General features: G+C 41.0%; 1 protein-coding gene across 2 annotated transcripts; it reads right to left on the bottom strand.

Moving 5' to 3' along the window:
• Positions 1 to 1474: 1474 nt before the first annotated feature.
• On the bottom strand, positions 1475 to 24345 carry SLC26A2 (solute carrier family 26 member 2). Of its 2 annotated transcripts, none has more exons than XM_026510753.4 (4): positions 24074 to 24345; positions 12060 to 12237; positions 10259 to 10996; positions 1475 to 8763 (listed from the first exon to the last, which is right to left on the bottom strand). In XM_026510753.4, exons 3-4 carry the CDS (start codon positions 10964 to 10966, stop codon positions 7246 to 7248), a joined length of 2226 nt encoding a protein of 741 aa, XP_026366538.2. In that variant the 5' UTR covers positions 10967 to 10996; positions 12060 to 12237; positions 24074 to 24345; the 3' UTR covers positions 1475 to 7245. The 2 variants fall into 2 exon arrangements, with proteins under 2 accessions (XP_026366538.2, XP_026366539.2); XM_026510754.4 differs by having other exon boundaries at positions 10259 to 10991; positions 24074 to 24337.

Raw genomic sequence — 24345 nt, 5'->3', positions numbered from 1 at the left:
CGCATATGGGGCTGGGAGGCTACACTTAGTAGAAGGAACAGCATATATAAAGGTCTGGGGTATTTTAAAATGGCCCATTTGGGATCACCTAAGGTCAGAGGATTATTTTCAAGCAAAGGGATGTGTGACAGGACAAGAGGTTGAAGATGGAAGCAAGAGCAAAATTGTTAAGGTCTTGTTGGCTATAGCACTGATTCTGAACTTATTCTAAAAACACAGGAGAACCACTTAGAAGTAACAAAGGTCTTTTTTTTTTAAGAAAATAATTGATAATTATTGTGGAAACTGAGTTGTAGAGAAACAGATTAACTAGGTAGGTTGTGGCATAGTCCTGAAGATAAACGAACATTGAGGGCAAGAATGAGATGTTGAATTTGAGACTCTTACCAGGTAGATGGATTTGAAGAGGAATATTCTAAAATTTTCCAAGTTTCTGGCCTGAGTTGCTGGGTCATGCCATGATCAAGACAGGTTGACAGGGGAAGAGAAGATGAGTTTGAGGATGTGTTCCATGTGAGGTGCCTCTGCGTATCCAACTGTTATTGAACAGCTCTGGAGATTTATATATAGTCGGATATGCTGGGTAGTGTTCTAGAAAGGCTAGAAATCATGTTTGGCTGCCATCAGTACGCAGATAATAAAGCAATTGAAGCCACAGATGTGGATGTAGTCATCTGGAGAGAGCTTATAATGCAAAGTATTCATGACATGGGGGTCCATGAACCAGCCTCTTTATAAATCGTGTGTATATATACATGCACATGTGGTATTTCTTCAAGAAGAGCCACACTTTCATCAGTCTCAGTCAGATCTGAAAATTCAAAGCTTAAGCAGTGATGCTAAATGAGGAGAGAAGAGGCCAAGGACACAAGCACTGAAGGACAGATGGGGAAGCAGAGCCCTCCAAGATATCTGGAGAGATGCCAGAGAATGAGTGTGTGAGGCACTTCACAAGGCTTTGGATCCCACGTGCTGCGTGCACGCAGGGTGAGTATACAGGGTGGTCAAATTGGAAGGGCCTTTCGAAGACCATCCCCTTCAACTCCTTCACTCTGCATATAAGGTGTTGGCCTCAACTTACTGATGGGGAAGATGTGGCTCAAAATTCACTTACCAAAATTCAGAGTTAGGAGTAGTAAAACATGAGCCAGTTTGGGGTTTTCTGATTCCAACATGGTACAGAATAGTAGTCATTCAACATGAGAACTAGAAAGATCCTCAGGCAATCTAGTGCTCCTCCCCTCTTCATTGATGAAAACTTGTGTCCCCAAAGGGTTAATGTACTCAGGACCACAAAGCAAAAAAAGGAAAGAAATGCATTATGTCCTTCTATAAGGACAGATCCTTTTGTTATATTTGGGAAAAATTAATGACCGAATCACCCTCCAAATGTAAAGAGATGGTATTCCGAACCTCACTGGTGACCTACATGTGTTTCTTAGTTGCACTTAAATAATTTAGACACAAAGTAATATTTTAGTAGCATAACAATTTATTAGCAGAAATGAAATGACACCTCTAGATCTCAACACATATAGTATCTTACATAATAAACAACATGAACATATCCTTCCAAAAGAAAAAGATTTGCCATTAACCAACTCCTCCTTCTCCTGCAACAGGCTGCCATCCATCGACACACCCTCATCCCATAGAGGGTTAAGCCTCATTTATATGGAATGGCAGCAAGGCACTTGCTTTAATTAAAAAAGATGTATGTGGTATAAAACATGTTCCTAAAAGTTATTAGCTGTGAATAATTGAAAAAAAGGGGCAGTTTACTTTTTTAGGGAATAGACAAAACTGAGAATTTATGTTCATTCACCTGTTACCCTGGTATTGTCTTGACTTGTACATAAAATTGCAAAGGAGACAAAAAAGGTAGCATATTATATAGATTGGTTTGTTCCCACTAATTTTTGAGAAATCACAGCAGCATCAGAACTCAAATAGTAATTTCCTGACTGATCCAAACGGAAAAGGCAAGAGCTTTTTGATTCCCAGTATCTTATTATTTTAGGTTTGAGGGATGAGGAAGAGGGGGGAAGAACTTCCTTCAAAAAAGTTTATTAAAGCTGCAGTTAAAAATCCTTTCTGGCTAAGGCTGCTTGTCTATTTGCCAACTAAAAAGCCTTCAGTTAGAAATTTTGTCATTGGTATTTTGTAATAAGATTATAATTATTTGGCCTTTTTCAGAGCCATAATTCAAGTCTAAAAAAGGTACATGGTTCCAGTATAGGCTTGCAAACATGGTATCTCAAATAAAGGCATTTAGTGTCCTTCATTATTCTAGTTTCACAATTCAATTTCTCCTTATTTTATATCACAAAGAGAAAAATAGAATACATACCAAAAAAATCCACTATTTAGTATATTGCTTATTTAACTTGTCCTACTGTTTTTAACATGTTTACTTAAAAATTTTTAGGTGCAAAACACTTTAAAAAATAATAGTCCTTGTCAGGATAAAAATTACCCTATAAAAATAAATCTTCCCCTACTCCCACATCTAAATTCTTCTTCACTAAAGTTACTAACATTTAAAAAAAAAACTAAAATGTACCTTTAACTTACAATATTTCAATAGTATTTTACTTTAATAATAATAGGCTATGAAAACAAAGCAGTAGGTTTATTATTTTGGCATGTTCCATTATACTTTTCATTCTTTTTATTTTTAAAGATTTTATTTATTTTAGAGAACGAGCAGGGGGAAGGGCAGAGGGAGAGGGAGAAGCAGACTCTCCACTGAGCAGGCAGCACGACACAGGGCTCAACGGGGCTCGATCCCAGGACCCTGAGATCATGACCTGAACCAAAGGCAGACACTAAACTGACTGAGCCACCCAGGTGCCCCCCATTATACTTTGCATTCTTGTATTAACACTTGATGATTCCAGTTTTGATTATCTAATAAAATCTTAGTACAAAAGAAAAAAAAGCCAAATTAGTTCAAAACCTAAAAGCCTTCTAGATCTAATTTCCTCCTCCTTGCAGTTTTTAAAACCCAACTTCGAATAAGGAATTACTAGAACAGAAAAAGAAAAAAGAGGAGAAAAGAGAGAAGCCTCAAAGAACAGAAAAACAAAGCCTAACCCATGTTGACTGGGTTTTTGCCATCTCACTGTGGAATCATTCCCTGAATAGACCAGGAGCATCCATGCCTCCTTGTTTGCCTCAGTGGCCTGTCTCCTGTTCAGACCTCGGTCCAGGCTCAGCTTAGCCCCTCCATAAAGCACCTCCAAGTGCCCCAGCTGTTACCTAGGAGAGTTACTGTAGAGCCCATCTACTAGATTTAGTACCTTTGTCCCAGCACCTGGCCCGGGGCCCTAGACCCCCGCATGGGTCTTAAGTTAGGTATTGAGGTTTTATCTACACTGGTGCAAGAGCTTATCTAGAGCAATAGAGAGAGGAAAACATTAAGAACATTAACAAAGATTACAGAGCTCAAATTTATCATTGCAACTTCTAGACTCCATTTAAGTTCCCAAGAAATTCACTGCCTTTTTCCCACTTTTATATTAAGAGCAAGGCTAACACCCAATGTGTTCTTCAGTGACAAACTATTAAGAAAATACGCCTGCAGAGAAGAACTGTTCTTGTTAAAACATGTTCATTAGCATTAGAATAGTCTAATGAACTCATCGAACATCTTGATACATGTTTAAAGATCACCATTTATTATACTGTAAATTTACCCAAATTTTGGTTTCAATGACTAGTATTGTTTAAAAGCTAAGTTGGACGATCCAAATTTGTTTTCCTTTGGTCCCACTCAAAAAAAAAAAAAAGTTTTTTTGTCTACTAGACATTTGTGACTTTTACCATCGGAGGCTACACTCGCTCAGTCTATGCTCCAGAGTCAGTCAGTTGGGCCTGTGCCCCAACCATGGGGTACCACATGCTCTTTAGCTCCTTCAGCTTTGGTGAGTCTGCCCTCCCTTTCTAGAAGGAGAACCCAGTTCTGACCCTGCTGTCAGACTAAGGTGTGGTTCCTAGTCCTCATCTCCCCACTGCTGTGCGGGGCTAACCAGGGATTGGATCCTATTCAACTGAGTCCCTCTCCTCTTTCCCCCACTCGGTCAGAGAGTTTTTTTCAGCGGTGTATTCCCTTCGCTCCTCTTGAATGTTACCTTTACTCCGTCTGTGCGTACTGTACTCCTCTGGCTGTAAGAGTGTTAACCATCAAGGATGGTTACACTACGTTTCAACTAAATGACCATTTTAAGATATTTAGAATTTTATACATTGGTTAATAAGCAATGAGAAAATGCTTTCTTTAGACTCTAAAGTTTAGGGTAAGCAAGATATTTTTGTATCAATGAAGTGTGTAAAAGTATCAGCTACTGAACTAAAGTCTAAGCCTTGAGCAAGAAAGAAAATGGACATAAGTAGTTTTGCTGGTGAATTAGATTTTGGTTTCAGGTTTGATTTCTGTAAATACTAGCAGTCAACAACGTGTCAGTGTAGGTGGACCTCAACCCACACAGAGAAGTGAGGTATAAATTCTAGTGAAATCTTAAATGTTTTTACAAGTGGCTGCCAAAAGCAGAATCTTGTTTGTTTGTTTAGAAGAGGAACAAACCAGAACACAATTCAAGAATTTGCTAATTGAATAAAGCTTCAGAATTGTTTATATCCACATACGGACAGAAATGTCAGGTAAAAGTCAGATCCTGTTATTCCGTTCTAAGGCATTTTCCAAATTCTTTGGACACTTTTTTTTACTGTGCTAGTGTTATAAATTATAGGGTCATCTTTTTTTTTTTCTTTGACGGGACTAGTTTATTTTTTTTTTAATAATAATTTTTTATTATGTTATGTTAGTCACCATACAGTACATCCCAAGTTTTTGATGTAAAGTTCCATGATTCATTACTTGCGTATAACACCCAGTGCACCATGCAATACGTGCCCTCCTTAATACCCATCACCGGCCTGGACATGTACTCGTTTACTCTCTCACATGGCATTAGACATCTATAATGGTCTGGATCCAAACCTAGCTTTGGGGGGGGGGTGAATAAGAGAGATTAAAAACAAACAACTAACCAAGACACTGTGATTTTAGTATTACTATTCCTAAAACTGAATAGGAAGGGCAAATAGTGGCTAAAAACCAAGAAAAGAAAAAAAAAAAAACCCACGAATAACAAACAGCAGTTAATATTTCTGAAATTCTAGACTTAAGTTATAAAAGGATTTCAAAACTTAGTACTATTATATTTAATCACAAAGTCAATCATTTCCAAGACAGAAATTCAGCTTTTTTTTTTTAATTGAGAAACAGCTTTGTTTTAATAATAGAAAGGTATTTTCCACGTAAACAGATGGACAGGGCTCTACCAATAGAAAAGTAACACTTGGGAGTTTTGGGAGCCAACAAGGAAGCTAAATCTGTTTAAAAGTGTCCCACCCCATCAGATGGCCTGCACACAGAATGTAGTAGCAGATTAAGAAATGATTTGCCTTTCTGTAATTATTATTTTACTTGCTTTTAATAGTGTTGCCAAATGTTTCAATCTCATATAAATTAGTCTCCTAGTCCTAACTTTGGAAAACCTGTTTGTTTTTTTTCTTGCCTACCAAGGCCCACATACAGAATGATAAGCTTTTAACGTCAGACATTCTTGCTTTCAAAAAGGAACTATTTCTGTGGCCACAACCTGTGGCCACCTGTCATAAATAATATATACACAGAACTTGGGATGTATGAATGTGATGTTTCTAAATCGTCTTGCATAATAGTTTTAGGTGACCCAAAGAGTTAAAAGCTGTCACTGTCATCAATATTTATCGTACATCAACAGGGTGCATGGCAGTAAGCATTAGCTTTGTTTTCACTAAACATCTACCAATGAATTATTGATGTTCTTTTGGAAGCACTTTATCACCTCCATGCATTCCTTTCCATTGGTTACAATAAAATATTCCTGCAAGAGTAAAGATGAATAGTACCTTCTATTTGAGAAAGCCTGTCAATCCCCAGTGGGCACTTGCTAAAATGCCATGGGAAGGAAAAAAAAAATTCACTGCTAAGTAAACAAATTCTTAAGGGAAACCGTCAATCATTCTTTTTTTCAATCCATCCTAACAGCTGCCTCAAGCTCATTTAAAATGCTGTCTAGAATTGTGGAGTCAGCATCCTGCCTTTTACCTGGAAAGCTTGTCACTGGTATATCCACAGCAGTGTAAGATCCCAGGAGAAACACTGGATGAAGGAAAGCTACAACAGACCTTAATGGTAGAGAAACACTCAGAAACAGGGACAGACTGAGATCACAGAAAAGACATGGAGGATTCCTATTATTTTGGCTGATGATGAAGAAGAGCTTTTTAGTTACCTACTTGCCCTAAATAAAAAGGCAAGAATAAAAACATAACATGTATTACGAAGAATGCTCTAAGTAACACGAGGCTGGCTGGTAGAATTTCACAAGCCTGCCCAGCCACCAAACCCCCAGTAAGACTGTGCCTGTGGTTCCCTGCCTTAAGGAATGGTGTTCTACTACAAGCCCGAAATCCTCCTGCTGTCTAGGGAGCAAAGACTAGGAATAGAAAGTACAAGTAAGAACAAACCTTTTGCCCCAGAAGTCTGACCTGCTGGTATCAGAGTCGGCACAACACTGTTTCCTTGCCTCCTTTCTACTCCCTCTCCAAAGAGTCACATCAAGTGGGCTCCAGCACTTCCCACGTCAATGTCAGCTTTACCTCCTGGTTCTGAAGGAAGAGCTCAAATGCTTATCTTCTAAAACTGCACGGTAATTGAGTTTGGGGCCTGCTTTACAGTCCAATTCAATCCATATTTAATTCCAAGAATACCTCATATCTGCAAGAAAGGCTGAAACCACAATATTTTCTTCGTTTTGATTCTGCCTAACTATAAACTCTGCCACATTTGTGTATCTACAGAGCCATCAGCATCAAAGAATCATGTCTAACCAATAGGTTAAAATTTATTTATTTATTTGAGAGAGAGAGGGAGGGAGGGAGGGAGAACGAGCACACAGAGGCAGAGGGAGAAGCAAACTCCCCACCGAGCAGGGAGCCCGAGTGGGGCTTGATCCCAGGACCCTGGGATCATGACCTGAGCCGAAGGCAGACCCTTAACTGACTAAACCACCCAGGCGCCCCAGGTTAAAATGTCAAGTGCAACATTTTCCAGTGTGGAACTAGAAAATGTTACACACTTCAAACCTTAACGTATTGGCTAGACATCATTCTTCTTTCTGTCTACTTTCTCAGTCAATCACTGGAAAGGCTCAGACCATTGGGAATACATACTCCCTTATGATTCTGATATTCTGCAAAGGTCATTGCTTCATACACACTGTAAAAGAGAAGGTTTTCTTCTTCCTTTTTAAAATACTCTCCGCGGGCCAGGGAATCCCTCACAGAGGGATTGCATTGAGCCAGCAGAACCTGGATGCCAATGGCTTCATAATCTCTACGAACTTCTTTCAGAGTATGGATCCCTGCTGTATCTAAAAACTGTATCGCGCTGCAGTCAATCACTATGGTATGAAGCTCCAAGGGATCATGGGAAAGTTGCACTGAAACTTCATCCTGGATTCCACTGAGAATCACTGTTTCCTTTGTGATCCTTCTCTTTGCGGCCTTCTTCCGAGCTGCCTTTACTAAGACTGGGTTGAGAGTTTTTTTGTATAAAGCAGATTTAAAACATTCTTTGTTTATGTAGTAGAGAGGGGCTACAAAACGGAATATCTTGATGCCTGGCTTAGTCTGAAGATTCTTGTAAGCAGACACGGATTCAAAGATTTCAGACTCTTCCACCAAACCGAGCAATGAAGTCTTTGGCTTCTGAGTGCGGAGAATGACACAAAACATAGAAAAACAAACCCCAATAAGCAGGCCTATTTCAGTACTTATCAGTGCAGAGGACAGCATGGTCACAAACCAGATAACTGTGTCCATTCTGCTAACCTTCCACATGTTGGGCAGATCCTTAAATTTACGTAGCGCTCCCCGGAGATTGACAATGGTGATTACACCAAGGACACTTTTCTGAAGGGAATAGAATAGAGGAGCTATTACCAAGAGGACCAGCAAAAGAACCAAGGCTGTCACCACACCAGAAAGCTGAGTTTGGCAGCCTGTTGATTCTTTAACCAAGGTCTTTGCAAGAGCTGCGCTGGTAGTAAAGCAGTGGAAGAAGGAAGGGATGATATTGCAAAAGCCAATGGCATACATTTCCTGATTGGCTTTGACTGTGTAGCCATGTTTCTTGGCAAACATCTCAGAAAGTGATACAGTGATAGCAAAACCAATGATCGAAATAGCTATTGCATCCACAGCCAAACTAGGAATTAGGTTCCAGTCCGGTGCTTTCGGTGGCATAAATCCCGTGGGAATAGGCCCAGCAATACTGGTATTGTATTTCTCATTTAGTTTTCCAAAATGAGAGGCTAATGTGGCTGCCACAACGACAATGAGTTCAGTAGGGATTGGCGCCTTAAGCTTGGACTTGAAGCGCTCATTGAGTTCTTTGGTTGGCAAAAGAACCAAAAGGCACAAAAGGCTGGTGATGAGATCACAGAGATTGGTCTTATGGATGTTTCTGAAGATGTGTATCCAAGTAGTGATGAGCGAGCCCACACCGTTACTCCGAGGAAGGCTGAGCCCAAGGAGATACTTGGCCTGAGATGTAAGAATAGTGAAGGAGGCACCGGTGACAAATCCACTCAGCAAGGCATCTGAGAGGTAGACAGAAACAAAGCCCACTTGGAAGAAGCCCATCGCTACCTGGGAGGAAGGAAATACAAGTGTTAAAGTGGAAAAGAGCTTCTGAACCCTCGAATAAATATCCTGGCATTGCTTTGCGTGGAGACATACCATTAGAGCGTCACAAAATGTCAGAGATAGAAAAGAACGCAATTGTCCATCAGTCCTCCCATTTTACAAAGAGAGGGCTCATTTTACTGACACTCGGAGGGCTAAGGAGCTAGCCCAAAGTCACCCTGTTACTCAGCCCGGATGAGACAAGAACTTAGGATTCTACCTTTTCTACAATGTTTCTTAAACATGAAATAAGTTCAGACCTCTTTGAAAAAGAAAAAAATTCTTAGGATCCACAAGAAATTATAAAAACTCAAAGTGGAAAAATTCTCCTAATTAACAAACCATGTGTTTTCATTAAATTACAAATCATTACTATAAAAGTGAAGTTTTAACTGATACAACAGAAAACTGGATTCACAACAAAGAATCACATTTAAAATTATTATAGAACACACTCTTTCTTTAACTTCATGCTGAGAAACTATTCTCATTCAGTGTATATGTGCTTATGCCAAACTGCTTCCCATACTAATTCTGCATCCTCAAAGATAAAACTTTTTTATTTCTTTATTTTTTCCTCTTCCCAATGATTCCTCAGAATTGTACCGAGCCCTTCCTCATTCTTGGTGAGACATACTAAGAAACAAGCAAAAACAGACCCTGAGGGTGCCACTCTTCTGCACATCACCCCCTTCTCCCTCTCCTCTTCACCGGAAACCACATGAAGTGAGCAACTCCTCCCCGGCCCATATTGGAACCAAATGCCTATAACAGAGAAGAGGTTTACTGCTGGCATTGACTCCTGGATGCCAAAAGACAAGGCCAGGATGATAATGGTGGGTTAGTAGATTCTATGGGAGACCTGAAGAGAACCTCATTTCCCCATCCTTTCTTCTGGTTAATAATACGAAATAGTGGTTCTCCACTTGTTCCCCAGAAGTCCAAGAAAACTGCTATCTTTGCTGAGAGTCGCTCACTAGAGCAGCAAATCTAAAGGCGGGGAGGGGGGCCATCTATAATTTGAAACCTCCTGCACTCTTCCCTCTGCCAGCCCTTAACCTGTTACCCTCCTTCTGCTTGTTAATGCGGACACTGCCAATAACCAACCACACAGCATCTCAAGCAAACCCAATGTTTCTCAGCATAGAAAATGAAGGAGTTGTACTGAGTGATCTGAGGTCCCTCCCTGGCTAACATGTTTACCATCAAATAATGACAATCTGGCTGACTGAAATTCACTGGTTAAGAGGCAGCCTAAGGTTGAGAAAAGAGAAGCAGCCTTATCTCACCTGTGGAGTCAAACCAGGGTTTGGATTTTGGCTCTATCCCTCACATATCCTAAGCATTCAACAAATGACGGCTTTAATTATTACGATCTCTGAGATCCCTTACAGATCTGAGATTTCATGTACAGTGTTTCCTTTGGCTAGAAACAACCACTCGTTCCATTGTTTCGTACCTGATAAACTCCAGCCATAAAGGTCACAGTGCTGCCAACTGCAATTGCATAGCAACTTCTGTCACAGACCCAGTCTGAGGTCTGGTTTAATAATGTGCTCCCATTTGAAACCATCCCTAAATGAGAAGGCGAGTTATCGGCAGTGTCATAGCCAGCTTTGTGCAGTTCTCGGTCAACTACCTCACCAATCATAAGGCACAATATTCCAAAAATGCCCACAGAGATGTGACGGGAGGTACCCAATAGGAAATAAATGATGCTGGCAAAAAAAGACGTGTACAGGCCATAGATGGGTTCTTGACCAGCCAAGAGGGAATAAGCAATGGACTGGGGCACTAATAAGATGCCTACAATCAAGCCAGACATCACATCCCCTAAAATGTTTTTCTTCAGATCATATTTGGGGAGCCATTGCAAAGCAGGAAGGAAGCCCCAAATCATATTTTTGGCTTTGGCTGGACTGCACTGGCAACTCTTCCGCAGTTTTTTAATGACAAATTGCTTGAAGTTAGTATTTGATTTCTCTTGAGCCTCCATATGGATCCTACGATAAGGTGTGCTTTGATCACTGGCTTCAAATTGCTTCAAGTCGGTACTTGATTCCTTTTCAAGCTCTGGGTGCATATTAGACAGAGGGCTGTGTTGGTGATTTCCTTCAACGGAATTCTTAGGTGACAGATCATATTGCTCTTTACTTTCCAAAGACATTTCTGGAGATAGATGCTTCAGCCTCCTACCCTGAAGAAAACACCAGAATTAATGGATTGAGTAATTCTCAGTGCTCACACATTTTAATAGTTCCATTTGTCATTCATGAGAGTTAAGAGGACTTCAGTTTGGGGGTAGCTGTCTTATATTCACTTTCTTTAGTTGAGCCCCTTATGTCTTGATCAGGGAAAACAAAAACAAAAAAAAAACAAACCATAAATAGCCAAGTCAAAGCAAATAAGTCACTGGGTATAGGACTTCCCAAAAGTATAAACCATCAAGAATTCTTCTCCATCTCTGCCTGGCTCCTCCTGCAGTTTTTTTCCTCCAGAAAAGCTATCAGGGTGGCCTTTCTCCTCCTGCTATCATTGTCTTCTTTCCAAGTTTTCCACTCCCAGGTATGCTGCAGAACAGGATCTAGTCTCAAATCTTTACTGCTACCTGCAAGTCCCTGAAACATAAGATGGTCCTTTTCTTGGAATAGACCATAAACTGCTTACCAGATACTTCACAAATCAATGTCTTTGTGTTAGCTGTTTGCTTAGCTTAGAGTGGCCATTGACTTCTCTGCCCATCAAGATTCTCATCATTTTTACACCCAGTTAAAATGCTACCTCTTCCACAAAGCACCGACCAATCCCCTAGCCCAAGTGAATCACTACACCCTCTGAGTCCCATAGCATTTTGCACCTTCATTATAGTACTAATCACACTCTTATTTAGTTAAATAAGAGTCTCTCCAGCTCCTACAGGAAAGGATATCTTGTTCATCATTGTAATCACCAACAAATGTATAATACCTCCGAGGCAGTACGCTTACAAAATGTTTGAATAAATCAAAGAACAAATGAACACACAACTTTACGACTGTGGCCAAACAGAGATAAAATATATTAGATGGAAGACTCAGAAAATTTCCTGTTTTGGAATTGACAGAAAAATACACCTTTATTGTAAAAGTAACACACATTAAGTTTGTTTGGATGAAGGGACTATTGCTGGCCATCCCATGTAACAAGAGTGAAATAATGGTTACTTGATGGTCTTATTAAGCAGATAAAGAAGAAAAGAACAGATTTAGATGATCACTTACCCTAAGCAAGTCAATCAGATTTGTGGATACACACAGCAGCTCTTCATTCCTCAGTGGAACCCGCCTATAACTCTCTTCTTACTTCCTACTCAGGCCACGCTACTTTGAGTACATTTCTTATGTTCTTCTGTTTTGGAACAGCTCTTGGTGATTCCCGGGTCAAAAGGCTTTTCCAAACCTAAGATATGCAAAAGAGGCATAAGAAAAAAACAACAAAATACGAATCGTGCCCTACATAGCTGCTATCTGGGAAGGAAAAAGATAAAAGTTAATACTAGAAAATGCAACAGAGTGATGGAAAATGCAACAGAGTAAGAAAGAATGGAAATGAAACACTAAAAGTGAAAAACGCAATAATAGATGAAGAATGAATGCCTATGACAGGGTCATCAACATAGCTGACAGAGTCAAAGAAAGAATCCATGAAATTGAGGACAGGTCAATAGAAATTACCCAAACTGAAAAAGAAAGAGAAAAACAGATTTTTTAAAAAAAATATCAATAACAATAATGTAAAAGAACATCCAAGAGCTATGGGACATATTAAGCAATTAACTTACGTATAATTGGAATCCCAAAAGGAGAGAACGAAGAATGGGCAGAAAAAATATTTGAAGGTAGAGTAGCCAAGAGTTTTCCAAAATTAAAGACAGACACCAAACTATAGATCCAAGAATCTCAGAGAATACCAAAAACAACAAATATAGAAACAAAACCAAACCAAAACCCCACACCTACATACATCATATTCAAGCTGCTGAAAACAAAGACAAAATCCTGAAGAAGAAGAACATCCTGATGACAGCCAAATTAAACACACATTAAACCCACAGGAACAAAGACAAAAATCATAGCAGACCTCTCATTTGAAACATCAGAAGATAAAAGAGTAATGCCTTTATCACAGAAAAACAGCTGTCAACCCAGAATTCTATACCCAGACAAAATATCTTTTCAAAGATGGAGAAATAAAAACTTTCTCAGACAAACACTAAGAGAATTTCCAGTAGACCAGCACTACTATGTATACATATACCTGACAGAAACCAGGTCTACACAATACACAACAAGGAAGTAAAGTCCACTTGAAAACATGGAACACATGAAAATAAAATAAAATCCACTTTCAATTTAAAATACCTTTAATTGGGGTAGGGAGATGGGGTTACAGGGTGATGGGTAGTAAGGAGGGCACGTATGGTGATGAGCACTGAGTGTTATACGCAACTAATGAATCGTTGAACACTACATCAAACACTAACAATGTATCATATGTTGGCTAACTGAACATCATAAAAAATATACTTTTAATTGCTCTAAAAAATAAACACCTAAGCAACAATAGGAATCTATTTTGTTTATAGCCTATGCAAAATAAAATATATAAAAATAGCACAACAAATGGGTAGAGGAATTGGGAATTGTAGGTTCTTAAACTAGATGTGAAGTAATACATTATTATTTGAAGGTAGGCTCTGCTTATAGATGTATATTGTAAACCCAAGAGTAACCACTAATTTTTTTTAAAGGTATAAATAGTAAGTCAATTGTAAAGATAAAATGGGATCATAAAAAATTCTCAATCCAAAAGAAAGCAAAGAAAGAGGAAAAAAGGGACCCAAAGTGGATGGAACACATTGAAAACAGCTTGCAAGATGGTAGAGTTTAAAGCAAACAAAAAGAGGGGTGCCTGGGTGGCGCAGCGGTTGGGCGTCTGCCTTCGGCTCAGGGCGTGATCCCGGCGTTATGGGATCGAGCCCCACATCAGGCTCTTCTTCTGTGAGCCTGCTTCTTCCTCTCCCACTCCCCCTGCTTGTGTTCCCTCTCTCGCTGGCTGTCTCTCTCTCTGTCGAATAAATAAATAAAATCTTAAAAAAAAAAAATAAAACAAACAAAACTAATTACAACTGTGAATGGTCTAAACATGTCAATTAAAAGGCAGTGTCAGATTAGATTAAAAAATAAGACCCAACTATATACTATCTATAAGAAACCCGATATTTATTTATTTATTTATTTATTTATTTATTTATATTGGAGATAGAGCATGACAGGAGGGGTAGGGGGAGAGGCAGAGGGAGAGAATCTTAAGCAGGCTTCACACCCAGCATGGAGCCTCACACAAGGCTACATCTCACGACCCTGACATTATGACCTGAGCCAAAATGAAGAGTCAGATACTTAATCAACTGAGCCACCCAGGTGCCCCAAGAAACCTACTTTAAATATAGATGGATTATAAAAGTGAAAGCACTTGCCCAATGTAGTAACTTATTTAGCTCGTAAGTGACTGAGCCAGGTAATAAAATCCAGATTTTAGGACTCGAAGCATAGCTCTTTTTGAGCATGGCACTATTCCTATCCCCTATCTAATTAGCTTTCTCTAACCTCAGATACTTCCAAACACATTTGAATTCAGCTACCCTACACATCCCACTTTCACCTACCCGCCACCTAGCACTGACAACTACAAACTTGGACCCCACTCTCCGTTTGCTATACTCTTGGCCATGGTCCTTTTTTATCTCTAGCTCTCAAAACTTTAGGTATTCATTCACGAACAGTCCTAGAAGGAACTGATACAGCCATCAGTCTGAATCCAAAAGCCATCTCTAGTCTCCTTTATCTGTCCTACTCACCTCTTAAAATTCTCCTCAACACTGTATTTTTTTCACACATATTTTAAAACCCAAAGCAACATAAAATCACTTTAAAAATTATCTTAAACTAAATTGTAGGAATGACCTTCATACAAACTAAGTTCCTTGAGAGCAAGCTCCAACTCGAATTCGTCTTGTATCCTCCAAAACGTCCAGGTGTACGCTTCCTAAAATAGGAACTACAACATCTGCTAAGCATATAACTCAAATACAGAAAAAAGCAGGATGCAAAGCAATATTTATTTTCAAGTGGAAATATCTACTTTGGAACATATTTTTCAAATACCCCTTTTTGCACAAAAATCCTCTCACTGCCCAAGACAATTACTGCTTTCAATTATAGTGTTCATCAACTGCTTCATGAAAATTAAGAAATGACAGTGTTGATCCTTGGAATAGGGCCTACAGCCAGACATCACTTTAAGAGGCTGGAATACAAACTATAAATTTCATGAAGGTCAATAAAATATGATTCCGCTGTATCATGTAGGCTAGTGTCTCCCTTTATTAACACTGGTAATTGGGAGTGAGGAAAGGAAAGGTTCAAGAGGAAAACACTTGAACTTTTCACATTACTTTGCAGGAATCAGAGGGAAAAACAACACAACATTTCAAAAATGCATTTACCCAGGCATACAGTAAAGGACAACAGTAGTTCAGGCGACACACAAAGGGAGAGACATTTCCGTACTTCCTTCTTCAACCATGCAGCCAAGACCACCTAGAAGGCGGTCTGATCCGGGTGAGTGCCCAGCAGCACTGGTACAATTCCCGTGTGAGTTACCGAGAGCTGAGAGCTCTGGACTAGACGAGAGGTTACGTCTCTTCTATAGATGCCCGATAGTGGTCAGCCAACTTCTTTTTTGAGGATTTGGATATAAGCAAAACAATGTCTACTTTTGGTAATTACAGCATAGAACTTCAACTAGCAGTGCTTGTATCACAGTTTTGCAATTTGTGCAACTGAAACCCCTCTTCAGAGGGCAGTCGTTTTCAGAGGAGAATGGTAAAGTCGGCCTCTGAAACAATGGTTCACAGCCGGGCTTTGTTCGACCTGTACGCGTGTGGCACAACTCACCGCCACAGAAAACCGAAGCCGCCGACCACTGTGGTCACAGCATCTGCACAGAGGAGAAATCTCCAAGAGCTGGAATAGTTTAGAAAGGTTTCAAGGGAAGTCTCATGTCTTACCTGGGCTCTAAAGTCTGGGTCGGAGTTGAAAGAGTAAGAGAGGACTTGGAAAATATGTGAAGGAGAAGAAAACTCAGATAGTTCTGAGGTTGTTAGAAAAGAATTGGAAATCAGAATGTTTACAGCAACAGAGGCACGTGGGAAACTGGTTTAAGAAGAGATCCTCGAGGCTCCTGTTTGCCAGGTTAAAAGAGGCAGACTTCCATCTGCAGGCAGTACACGGTCCCTGCCGGTTTCTGAGAGGGTTTCAGATGTCACTCATTGGCAAATAATTATATATTATCTTATTACATCTTCTGATCTGTTATGCTATTTAATTCTTTTCCTATCAAGCAATTAATATCTTACTTTTTTGCCTTTTATGAATAAAGAAACAGCTTAAGATTGTTTTCGAAAAAACTAAACCTGACAATTATCATATGGTTTCACTCATCTGTGGAAAATAAGCAATAGCACGGAGGACCATAGGGGAAGGGAGGGAAATCTGAAGGGGGAGAAATCAGAGAAGGAGACGAACCATGAGAGACTCTGGACCCCGGGAAATAGACTGGGGGTTTCAGAGGGGAGGGGGGTGGGAGGAGGGGTAACAGGGTGATGGGTATTAAGGACGGCACATGTTGTGAGGAGCACTGGGTATTATATGTAACTAATGAATCATTGAACACTACATCAAAAACTAATGATGTACTATATGGTGGCTAACCGAACATAATAAAAATAAAATGCAAAAAAAAATTTTTAAAACGTTCAGTAAATAAATACAGAAAAAACTAAACCATAAACAGGCACAACCGAGGCAGAGTCTCCATTTACACAGTGCCATCTGATCCTCCAACTCACTGTTGCCAGACAAACCCAGGGAAGAGCATAGCTTCCACACCTATCTCCATCCCACTCACAGGCACCTGCAGCCAGGATGGCCGGAGCCTAGGCGACTGTTCCAGGACTTTGCCCTAGGCTGAGAAGTTAACACTGTGAGAGGGCAGACCTCCTGGCAGAAAAGGAAAGACCGTTCCCCATCAGATGAAAATTCAGGCCCATCTTTGTTTTGTGGGTTTGCAATGCTTGCTTATTCCACAAACGTTCATTAGTGCCAACAAGCCTTCCAAGGCTGGATTGGTTAACTTTTCTATGGGAGTCCAAGAGATTGGTTACTGGTCTTCATTATATCATAAATATTTACTAAGCACCTACTATAAGCTAACCACCGTGCTAGACACAATGCATCAGAACCTAGACCCCAAACCGTGGGGTCAATCTTTCTTTTCCCTACCCCACTAACTCTATATTGATCCATCAGTAAGTTCTGTCTGCTCTACCTCAGACTGGATATCTGTCTTCTCCCTACTGCCCACAGTACCTGGAATCTAACCACTTTTCCCTCCCCTCCACCGTCTTATCTGGGCCACTCTAATAGCCTGCGAAATCTGAATCCTGCCTACCTCTCTACCCTCATTTCCTACTGGCCTTCTTGCTGTTTCTGGAACATGCCAAGTTGATTCCCTTTTCAGGGTCTTTGCACTGGCTCAAGTTCTCTTTGCCTGGAATAATCTCCCCCAGATCTTTGCAGGCTTTTTCTCACCCTTCAGGTCTCAGCTGACGGATTATTTCCTTAGAGAGACCTTCCTTGATCATTCCAAACAAAATAATACTCCACCCCATCTCTAAACCCTTACGTGGCTTTATTTCTTCCTAGCACTTTCACAGTGACGTTTGAGATTATATTATGTATTTATACACTAAAGAAACTATTATAGTCTTTCTCATACATACTGTATCCCCAGTACCAAAAATAACGCTTAGCACATAAAAGATCAGTAAGTTCTTGCTAAAATGAATAAGAAACCCAGTTTCTATGCACAAAGGGTTAAGACAATTACAAACAGATAAACTATAACACTCTAAGTGCCATTAACAGAGGTTTGGCATATTCTGAGAGTGGAGCATAGGGTGCAGGCCAATGTCAAGAAGTTGCAGGTAAGAAAGGAAAGGAAACTCAGGCCAGTGAAAGGTCCTAGTACAATCCAAGACCCAGGAAAAAGTCACCCAGAATGCCAGATTCCTGGGGTGACTAGAGTGAAAGACTGGTTTCTCATCTGATCCCAAGAAGGCCGGACTTCATCCTGTACGCTACAGCTGACAAAGGCATAAACTCCAAGGCGGGGCAGGGGCAGAAGAGGTTTGACGTTTCAGTGGTACAACCAGACAAGAGACAGTAAAGGAGCAGGACAAATCTAAGATGAATCATGAGGTGGACCACACAAAAGGAAGAATGATGTATAGGAATATGGAGGAGGAAATGGAAAGAAAGGAGACAACAAAAAGTTTGACTTTAGGTTTCACAGCTTTGACATTTCTATTAGATGTGCAAATGAGGCTGTCCCGGGAAGCACTCAGAAATGGGTGTGTCAAGCACAAGAGAGAAGCTGAAACTGGAAAAATAAATGAGGAGAGGAGGACTATATTGGTCATTAGCACATAAACGGCATCTCATTTTTCTCTGAATTCCCATTGATTAGATGCTCAGTAAGCGTGTTGAATATGTGCTCTACCTTCTTAACTAGATTAAAAGTTGCTCAAGGGGATGTTTTACAATTTTTGAAAACTCTCACAATACCTAGTATAAAATTTGGCATGCAAGCATTTAATAACTATTCTGTTAATGGACGGACTGGTTTCTTTTTTTTTTTTTTTAAAGATTTTATTCATTTATTCGACAGAGATAGAGACAGCCAGTGAGAGAGGGAACACAAGCAGGGGGAGTGGGAGAGGAAGAAGCAGGCTCATAGCGGAGGAGCCTGACATGGGGCTCGATCCCAGAACGCCGGGATCACGCCCTGAGCCGAAGGCAGACACTTAACCGCTGTGCCACCCAGGCGCCATGGACGGACTGGTTTCTATTATTAAAAAGTTATTTTAACAAACAAATTCCAAAAAAAACTACCTTTGACTTTTAAAATCTGATTTTTGTTTCTCTGAAAGGTAACTGATACGCTGCTGGTGGGAATGTAAAATGGTGCAACCCCTGTGGAAAACAGTCTGGTAGTTCCTCAGTTAAAGAGAATCACTATATGACCCAACAATTCCACTCCTAGGTATATAACCACCCCCCACCAAACTTAAAAACAGGGACTGAAATAACTTGTATGCCACTATTCATAATAGCATTATTCACAACAGCCCAAAGGTGGAAACAACCTAAGTATCCACCCACAGATGGATGGATACACATTGTGGCGCAAGCCATACAATGGAATATTGTGTAGCCACTAAAAAGGAATGTAGTTCTGAGACTTTTCATCTGCATCATGGATGAACTCTGAACCCATGACGTCAAGTGAAAGAAGCCAGGCACAAAAGGACAAACACTGTATGATTCTATTTATATGAGACCTCTACAACAGGCAAATTTATAGAGACAGGAAATAGACCAGCGACTACCAGGGACTGCAGGGATGATTTCTTGCTTAATGGTTACAGTCTCTCTTAAGTTTTAAAAATAACAACTACTGATAGCTACACAACATTGTGAATTGCATTTGATGCACCGAACTGTAAATTTAAAATGGCCAGAATGGCCAATTTTATGGGTTTTTAAAAAAGATTTTATTTATTTATTTGACAGAGAACAGGAGAGCACAAGCAGAGGGAGCGACAGAGGGAAAGGGAGAAGCAGGCTCCCCGATACAGGACTTGATCCCAGGACCCTGGGATCATGACCTGAGCCGAAGGCAGTCGCTTAACCAACTGAGCCACCCAGGCACCCCCAATTTTATGTTTACTATGTATTTTAACATAAACAAAAGTAGGAGAGGAGCATATAGTACTATAAGGTTCTTACGCTACACACGAAATGGTTTAATATCACTGAAGGTAGGCTGTGATAAATTAAGGATTCCTACTATAAACCCTAATGCAATTCCATTAATCACAAAGAGTTATGGCTAATAAACCAACAAAGGAGATAAAGTGGAATCACAGAAAATCCTGAATAATCTAAAAGCAGACAGAGAAGGGGAAATAAATAAATAAATAAATAGCCACCATATAAAATAACCTCGATCTAAAGTTTGTGGAAAACTTGAAGTCTTAACATTAACCTAATATTGATGTGAACAAGTCCTCTACCAAAAGACTCTCTTCACTTACGTGGAAAAATCTCAGTTAAACTAGACTGTAATTGGTGTGGACTGTGTAGTTTGGAAATAATTTTCCGGGACCCACACTGCTTGTAAGCAGTGGAACAGTGACTAGAGCCAAAGCTGTCTGATTCACACCTACTCTGTCTCTGGACTGCTTATTTTGAAACTTTTCAAATCTTCAGAAAAGTTAAAAGAATGATACATGGAACACTGGTGTATTCAGAGTTCACCAATTACACAATTTAACAATTCACCAATTGTTAATGTTTTGCTACATCTGTACTTTTGCACTCTCCAAACATACTTGTTTGGGTTTTTTTCCATACAACTACTTGAAAATTACAGACATACTGTAGCCTTAAACACTTAATGGGACCAACATTTTTTTTCTTTTTAAAGATTTTATTTATATGTCAGAGAGAAAGAGAGAGAGCACAAGTGGGGGAGCTGCAGGCAGAGGAAGAAGCAGGCTTCCTGCTGAGCAAGGAGCCCAATGTGGAACTCAATCCCAGGACCTCAGGATGATGACAGGAGCCAAAGGCAGACGCCCAATCAACTGAGCCACCCCGGCGTCCCAGAACCAACATTTTTTAACCACCAGGCATGCTGCCTCTTCTTCAAAAGAAGCATTCATTAACAACATGAGATCAAACCATTTGGATACACTCTTCAAAAATCTGCAATGGCTCCCTCCCTTCTATTGCATATAATCTAAAAAGTTTATTATAGGCTTCGCTCCATAAATGAGCTGAACCCGCCTTTCTTTTGCTTCCTTCCATGCACTGCTGTTCTAGTCACCAATCCATGAAAATATTAAGCATCCTTTGTTCCTCTGGGTCTTCACTCATGTTGTTCATTCATCTGGATTGCCTTTTCCTTCTATCTCATCCGTCTTTTCCTTTTCCTAATCCTTTAAGGCCCACCTCAAATGCCACAGGACAAGGGGGCTAAAACTTCTTTGGCTATGCTGCCCTGACATATTCCATATAACTACTTAGCACTTAAAGTTACACGTCTTTCAAACTAGAATATACATTTAAAGGCAAACACCAAGCCATCCTCATTCCTACATAACCCAACATCTGACCCAATGCCTCCCATTGGTGTTACAGTGGTATACCTGTATTTATTGAAACGAACAAATACGTGAAGTTTCAAGTAAATGTAATGAAGACAAAAAAGTCTTCCTATTGGGGCGCCTGGGTGGCACAGCGGTTAAGCGTCTGCCTTCGGCTCAGGGCGTGATCCCAGCGTGATGGGATCGAGCCCCACGTCAGGCTCCTCCACTGGGAGTCTGCTTCTCCCTCTCCCACTCCCCCTGCTTGTGTTCCCTCTCTCGCTGGCTGTCTCTGTCAAATAAATAAATAAAATCTTAAAACAAAAAAGTCTTCCTATTTTTCAGTCATCACAAATGATTAACAATGTTCATTTACGTCTGTGATGCAAAAAGAAGAACCACCATAAAGCTTATACCTGTAGCACAAGCGTTATGATGTATTATTTCTGGTATAAAGCCCAATGTAAGACAGAAAAGTAAAATACCCAGGAGGAAAATAACTTAATGTAAAACCACAATCGAATTATTAAATAGTTCCTTAACAGTAATTCACTGCTTTCAAAAAGATTTCATATACATCTCCCACTTGCCTCCTCAATAAATCTAAGAGATTATGAACCCTCTCCTCCAATCTGAGGATTATAAATCCTCTCCTCCACTCACTTGCTCAACTAGTAAGACCAGATTCTCAACCCTCATTTTCCAATTTCCAAGGTTCCCTCTCTTTCTAAAACACCACTTCACCCCCAAATTTGTTTCCTTGCTAAGAAGTTTTAAGAGCTAGCTCAAATCAATATTTTGCAGTTAAGTGCTCAACTCATTTCTGAATGTTATTAATTTTAATAAGTGAAGGTAACAAACTGCTTAAGCAGTTTAAGCAACATTACTGAAGCAGGTTTGGTAAAGGATTAAGAATAAAATTACTTTTATCTTTCATATGACGCACATTTGGTAACATTTTCATTTTCCTTTTCTATCAGGAGGAAAAATGTAAAATTTACCTCTGTAACTACACTTTGGTTAGAATAATTTATATCCCAGCCAAGAGTCAAACAAGCCAAGCAGGTTCCTACTTCCATCTACTTCTGCGGGCCCTCTAAGTGGAATGCTGCCTAGGGCTATGTTCATGGCTTTGCCTCTTGCTTCTTTTAGGTTTCTGCTCAACTACTGCCCTGATCAGTTCCTTCCCAGATACAACTTCTACAATAGCACCACTGCCGCCTCCCCGTCTCCCTCCTGGGCCCATCCCTGCCCTGCACTTCTATCCCCCTTACTTGGCTTTATTTTTCTCCTTGGCCCTTCTCACCTTGCACTATATTCATTCATTCATTCATTCATTCATTCATTCACTTATGGTTGTCTTTCTCATGAGAGCAGGAACTTGCTCTGTTTTGTTCACAGCTGTATATCCTATGCCTTGAACCATGTACAGCACCTAATAAGCGCTTAACAAATATTTGTTGAGTGAATGGATGAATGATAGCTTAACAGCTATGGAGTAAAGAAAAAGCAGTGTCCCCTTTCTCTCCACCTCCATTCTCAAGAAATTACAGTTTGGCAAGCATCTGCCTGGGGGTTTATGCTCACTGAAAGTAATGTCAATGCTCAAAATGTTCACCCCTCATAAATCTAATCTAGACCTCTCCAAAGCCAGGGATATGCAAACTCTAGATCTTCCCCTGGGAGGCAGCATACTGTAGTACAATGACATTCAAATGCAGAGATCTGTTAAAATTCAGATTCTCAGGCAAATTCAGGAATCAGATCCAAGACTGCACCCTGGGTGACTAAGAGCCAGTGAGGTGAGGGCCACACTAGGAAAATCACTGGGTATTTACTGGAGTCAGACAGCTCTCTATTCAGATCCCAGCTACAGTATTCAACAGTTGTATGGCACTGGTGAAAAACTTCCTTTTACTCAGCATCAATTTCTCACCTGTAAAATGGGGATAACATTATCTAATTTGCAGGTTGTCTAAAGCTAATACAAGTACTTAGCACAGTGCCTGGCACATAGCACTTGTTCAATAAACGACAGCGAGTAGTCTGTCCTTTGAGATTCTTGAGGGAAAACAACTGGCTCGTTTCTTCCAACAGGACTGGCTCTCCATTTCTTACTGGATTTTCAAAAACAAGAATTTCTGCTTAACCCAAAGTTGGATATCACATTAGTTCCAGATTTTATATAAAGGGCCCTAGAAATAAGGAAATGGAAAAAAGGAACCAGAATAGGTGCCAGAAAGTTTAAGTCCCATATGCTTCTAACTCACGTGGTCCCCAATCTGTGCAAAGAAAGGGCCCAGCCTGATACTCTGTGAGTTTGGGAGAGCTGGCTACAAGTCCTAGCTCTGCAAATGACTTGCTGTATAATGTCAGGCAAGGATCTGGCCCTGTCTGTGTCCTTTCAGTGTCCCCATCTATCCAGTGAAAAAATTTCAACTTCGTCTATGAGTCTGGAAGAAGTACAGTTCCTGACTTGTACTCAACACTGTGTGTGGTTTTAAAAACCAAGATAATGAAGTCCTCTCGCCTGTCCAAGCCTCAGTTTCCCCCTCTGTCCAAGGGTGGGAGGCTGGGTGGTGGTGGCAGCTCCAGTCTCCTCGGTCTTTTTCCCAGTCATCTGGGTTAGACACGGCTAGATGAGGACTCCGGCAGAAGAACAGCACCGTTATCTACGAGGTGCGGGGCCCTGGCGTGATGTGAGGTAGAGGGTGGGGAGCCGAGCGAGAAGCAGGGTTGGGATCGCCGTGGTGGGAGAGGGGGCTTTGCCCCAGCTCCCGCCCCTGCTGACCGAGGGTACAACCCCGACGCACGCCCACCTACCACGGCCTGGCCACGACGCCCGGGCTTTCCTCCCACCACGCCTCCGACACAGGCCAGGATGCCCCCAAGAGGGAGGGGCCCGCTGGCCGCAGGCCGGCACCGCTCCGTTCTCCCTTCTCGCGTCCCCTCCCCTCGTCTCACCTCTCGGGTCTGGGCCTCCCGGCTCGACGAGGGCCCGCGGCACGTCCTCCGCCGTGGCGGGACCGAACGGACACCACGGCGCGGGCAGAGATAGCCCGGTCCGGGACCGGCCTCCCTTTAACCAGCCCGTCCCCTTCCCCGCCCATCGCCCAGCCCCCGAAGAAGGCGGGGCCCGGGCGGGACCGCGGGGAGAGGCCAGGAGGTACCGACCGAGAGGTGCGGAAGACCCAGCCTGTACAAACGTTCTGGAGGTGGCAGTCACGTGGCCCCGC

The sequence above is a fragment of the Ursus arctos genome, unplaced genomic scaffold (assembly GCF_023065955.2).
Source record: "Ursus arctos isolate Adak ecotype North America unplaced genomic scaffold, UrsArc2.0 scaffold_15, whole genome shotgun sequence".
Taxonomy (NCBI): Eukaryota; Metazoa; Chordata; class Mammalia; order Carnivora; family Ursidae; genus Ursus; species Ursus arctos.
The sequence above is the reverse complement of the archived record's forward strand: the minus strand, read 5'-3'. Positions and strand labels throughout refer to the sequence as shown.

Coding starts and splice junctions, on each gene's coding strand:
- SLC26A2 (XM_026510753.4), bottom strand. CDS start 10,966: ATGTCTTTGGAAAGTAAAGAGCAATATGATCTGTCACCTAAGAATTCC. Junction 8,764..10,258: donor TTATGGCTGGAGTTTATCAG/GTACGAAACAAT, acceptor CCTTCCTCCCAG/GTAGCGATGGGCTTCTTCCA.